This window comes from Alosa alosa, chromosome 17 (assembly GCF_017589495.1).
Source record: "Alosa alosa isolate M-15738 ecotype Scorff River chromosome 17, AALO_Geno_1.1, whole genome shotgun sequence".
NCBI lineage: Eukaryota > Metazoa > Chordata > Actinopteri > Clupeiformes > Clupeidae > Alosa > Alosa alosa.
Window position 1 is genome coordinate 12,998,199 of NC_063205.1, and position 5,000 is coordinate 13,003,198.

The 5,000-nt window shown below is 43.8% G+C and overlaps 1 protein-coding gene across 4 annotated transcripts in view; it reads right to left on the bottom strand.

Annotated features, from left to right (window-relative positions):
* dock4b (dedicator of cytokinesis 4b) overlaps window positions 1-5,000 on the bottom strand; it is a 152,341-nt gene that overhangs the window by 87,239 nt on the left and 60,102 nt on the right. For all 4 annotated transcript variants that reach the window (XM_048267639.1, XM_048267640.1, XM_048267638.1 and 1 more), the window contains exons 11-12: window positions 4,744-4,876; window positions 3,964-4,052 (exon numbers count right to left, since the gene is read on the bottom strand). In XM_048267639.1, coding sequence (XP_048123596.1) covers window positions 3,964-4,052; window positions 4,744-4,876 — 222 coding nt within the window. The remainder of the gene's footprint in view (window positions 1-3,963; window positions 4,053-4,743; window positions 4,877-5,000) is intronic.

The window sequence follows — 5,000 nt, forward strand, 5'->3', positions numbered from 1 at the left end:
TCTCTCTCTCTTTCTCTCTCTCTTTCTCCCTGTGTACCCTCAGCTCTAGACTAATTACATGTAAGAGAGCCTCTTCCCTTCCTACACCCGAGTCTCTCCACAGAGAGGGAGGGCGGGGCTTCTTCACTTCTTTTAATAAGGCACAGGAATAGCACCTGCTAGGCAAACGCCAATGGAAATGTGCACAGTGTCAATAATATAATGAGAGTGCTAACTAAAGAAAGTGATATTGAGGGGTTCTTTTATTGCTTTTTTTCCTAATGCTGTCCAAGATCACAGTGAGCAGACAGTAAACTGTTTTATTTCATCATTATGCACTTGCAGCTGCAGTGTGACAAAACATCATCTAAGCATGGCTAACCTTCAAGAGATGTGAAGGGTGTAACTTTCCGTTAAAGCAGTGTAATGAAGAGAGTATTGAGAGTGTAGAGGAGTGTACAATAGTATGATGACTGGGATGTTTGTGCTTGTGATCTACACACTTTTCACTCTGTTAATGGCAATTGATATTTCTCCTTCTGTCCTTCTCTCACTCACAACCCTCTGCCACCATCCCTCTCATTCTCTCTCTCTCTGTGACCTGAGGACAGCAAGAGGTTCCTCTGTGCTTGTGTGTGAACCGCAGGACAGCCAAACAGGACAGCAGGCCACATTGCATCAGCAGGGTAGAGGACAACCAGGGTGTGGGTGAGAGACTGTGGCCAACACAGACAGTCAAACCAAACACCACACACAACACAACAGCTTTCCTAGACTCTGAAGGCCAGATGTACGTACATTTGCGAAAGTAGCGTTATCAGCGCCATGGACAAAACATAGATTGCGAACGCGATCAGACCCAAGTTTCCGTCGTATTTATCAAACTTTCAATCCATATTGTAAACTGCGCCTTTCTCTGCCTTTCTCCACCCATTACCGCAATTTACGAACGTCCACAACTGAATGGCAGCGCCTACAGACAAGCGCAGTTGAATGAAGTTAACTGATGACAACATTAAAAAGAATCATTATTGATCATGAAATAATACCATACATGATAAGATGTCAGCAAGCAGGGAGATAAGGAAGATCAGTAGTTCTACTCAAACTACTTGTAAAATCTAGCAAGTAGGAAAGATAAAGTGAAAGTGAAAGTAAAACATTCGAAAGGCCAACGAAAAATTAAGATAGTACTTTTGATAGTACTACTTAATAAACTGGTGTTCTAAATAGCGATTCTGTTGTCTTTGAAAGGTTCTCTTATTGACGCATTGAACTGCAATTTGGATCAACACCTGCTTTTACAATGCGGAAGTATTTAGGCGCAGAATAGACGTGCGCTTTCACCTGCAGTCTTTGTCCATACTGCGAAATACATAATTAGGCTGTTTACGCTTCCCCTCCCATCTCTTTATGCTAAACTCCCACTTTCATCTGGATCCTCCCATGAATGTATATGCATGACACGAAAAACGCAATATGGCATTTTCAGCTCCCGCGACAGGCAGTTTGCGCTTTAACATCTTTGTGGCCTGTTTGTACATACCTTGCAATGATTTTACACGCACGTTGCGAAACAAATACGCCTGAAGTGGGTGCAAAAGCGTTACAGTACATCTGGCCCTGACTCTCTCTGACACGCATGGCTTCATAAACACCTACCAATACCCAACCTCTGTAGTCTGCATGTAATATGGCACCTACTGCCAATGTTTCCTAATAACACTTAATACTCTCTTTATCAGTGGGTATAATTAATCAGAGAACTAGTGCTATGTCACTGCCTACTCAAATCAATCATTTTTTGGTTCGTTTTTCATATATTGGAACTCATCTGAATGTCTTCCTTTTTTCCTCTCTTTTCTTTCTTAGAATTCCCAGGATGGGGGGATTTGGTGCTTGGCGCTCGGCTGCTGTTGGTATTGTTTCTGATCTTGGTGGGCGTATGGGCGCGTGCGGCAGCATCGCAGCAGCTTTCGCGACCGTCAGGGGAAAAGAAGGGAGGGGAAATGAAAAGAGAGAGAGAAAGCAATGACTTTATGTCAGTCAGCTTAATTAATGCTTTGCCTTTGACGCCACGCTCCCACTTATTCAATATCCTCCGCCTGAAACTGCAGCACGCAATTATGCAGTTCCTTCAGAGAGAGAGAGGGGGATAGAGAGAGAGAGAGAGAGAGAGGGAGAGAGAAGAAGAAGGACAAAGAGTAAAAAAAGAGAGTAGAAGAAGGAAAGAAAGAAAAAAGGAGGGAGACAGAGATGGAGAGAGAGGGATAGAGATAGGAAAGACAGGAAAGATAGGACGATAGGAAAGTATGACAGGAAGAGGGGAAATAAGAGAGAAAGAGAGCGAAAGAGAGAGAGAAAAGGACTGAGAGAGAGAGGAAGCTAGGAAAGCCCAGTAAAAGAGGGAAAAAGCAGCAGAGGTCTGCAGATATCCAGAGCTCCCGCTCTCCTCTCTCTCTCTCTCTCTCTCTCTCTCTCCTCTCTCTCTCTCTCTCTCTCTCTCTCTCTCTCTCATTGAAATCCGTTAAGCCTTTGCCACATCATTTGCCTTTCTGTCTTTCTTCCTTTTTTTTTTTTTTTTTGCAGCATGCAGTGAGCATGGACGAGGCTTGAGGAGGGGCTATCGATGTGGCTACTGACAGGGCCGAGATAAGGTCACTCCAGGAGACACACAGAGGTACCGAGAGAGATCATTACTCTGATAAACTAGTTCTCCAATAACTTATTTAATACGCTACTTTTTTAATATATATATATATAGAGAGAGAGAGAAGTGTGAGAGAGAGAGAGAGAGAGAGAGAGAGAGAGAGATACTGAACCTCACACTTGATTAAGAATAACTGACCACATCAAACGGTCTCCACTTACATGCAAATGTGTTAAATGCAAGAAAAGAGGAAGAAAAGGGGGCTGAGGCTAAAGGCTGTGCTATTTAAATATAATATTTAAATAATTAAAATAACATACTGTACATGACTTCAGGCGAACACGTCACACTTCAGCTAGATATAAGGTCACTGCCAGCCACAATCACAACTGATACATACATACAGTATGCACATGGGTGTTGGCATTCCACTTGAGCTTTAGCTTGAAGTTGAGCTACTCTCTCTGGCCTATAACACAAATCCCACGCCATTATTTATAAGGTGCATGCTTCTTTGTCCTGTGCATAAGCAGAGCTTGCCCAGTGCACATTTTGCCATCTTAATGTCTGCAGTAATAATCCTCAAGCTTCACCAATTATCTCAGCATCCCTATTGATCCCTATCCCTATACTCGATGCACTTACATAACATGTGTGTGTCTTGTGTGACTTGTCTATGGGATGTGGTTGCTAGGGAGCACATCAGAAGGCGGATGCTGAGAAAAAGATGGGTCAAGCACGTCAAGCACGGAGAACACCGTGTCAAAAGAAACTGGTACTTGGTTGGATCTTGGATCGTTGTGTAGTTTGCGGTTTTAATTTACATACTGACAGATAAGCCGCAGAGAGCAAGGAGCTATGGTTTGTCTCAGCTTGAACCTCAGTTTTCACTCTGATCTTATCGATGTGATAATTTAACACAGTTCTTCATTTAAGCTCTTCAAAAGAGGAAACCCTTAAATGAAAAGTTCAGTTCAGTGTTCGAAGAATTTTGGATGAACGAGTGAAAAACTTTCATTGTGGACGAAACAACATTAATCGGAGTAGTTTTACGTAAGACTGGAATATGCATTTAAAACGAAATAGTATATAACGATAGCCTTGGGGGACATTTTGGCAGTGACTGGAAGAAGACTTAGGTAATCCACTGACTGCATTCTAGGACCATATGGATAGCACTTCTGAGAGTACAAATGGAGCTGTTTTCTGACAGACTGTTGTTAAAGACGCAGATAATGTCGATGAGAGATTTTGACTATTTTCTGACAGGCTATGAAGACGTAATTCCCTGAGCCTGTGAGAAGATAAAGAGAGAGCGGGAGAGAGATGTTTACCGGTGTTGGAGCCTGACAGGTTGTAGCGGGAGTTGACCTTTCGGATGATGTTGTCGTGGATCTGGTACCACTCACTCTCCGTGTTGCACCTATGAGGAGAGAGAGAGGGTGGGAGAGAGAGAGAGAGACAGGTTTGAGTCCAGCCTAAGGTCACTCCCCATCTCTCCACCATTTATTTCCTGTCTACTCTCTTTAAAATATGTCTAATGGAAGCTGACCGTTCCCAAATGACTGAGAGGCAACACGCAGAGATCTGACCGTGATGGAATATTACCCACACTGGGCACAACATGGCCCTGTTTGCTGGATAAATAGGCTTATTAGCTTGTTTCCTCTCAATAAACCAGGTCGGACCTATTAGTGAGTCGATACACACACTCCTTTTTCTCACTCATTCTTTCTCCCTCCCCCCCTTTCTCTCTCACACACACACACACACACACACACACACACAAACACACACACAAACAAACAAATATCTTGAACGGCCCCTGGCTATAAGCAGCGTTGTGATAGAGCGATACTGGTCTGCCTGGTGCTACAGATTTAGTGGAGGCAATCTGTGGTCCTATGGAAATGACTTCATATGGGATAAAATACAAATAGAGCGTTGTAAACATGTTGTCACCTGTCTTCTCTCTACTGAATTAAATGTGCTCTGCATAATCTCTAGAGGCTACTTTTTCTGACATATGAACTACAAAACATGGTTGCGATCTCTGTGACACACGGAGTGACTCATACAGTGGTGTACAGTGGCCTGCGAGGGACATTACTCACGCATAGACTTTGAGTTGGTGATCATCTTTGCAGTCAGCCGTGAGGAGATCGGCGATGCTGACCACAGCACAGCCAAACGGCCGGCGGTACTGGACGGTGCTCTGGTTCTTCTTCTCTCCGGCTCCCATACGGCCTTTAGACACACACACACACACACACACACACACACACACACACACACACACACACACACACACACACACACACACACACACACACACACACATACACACACACACACACACACACACACACAC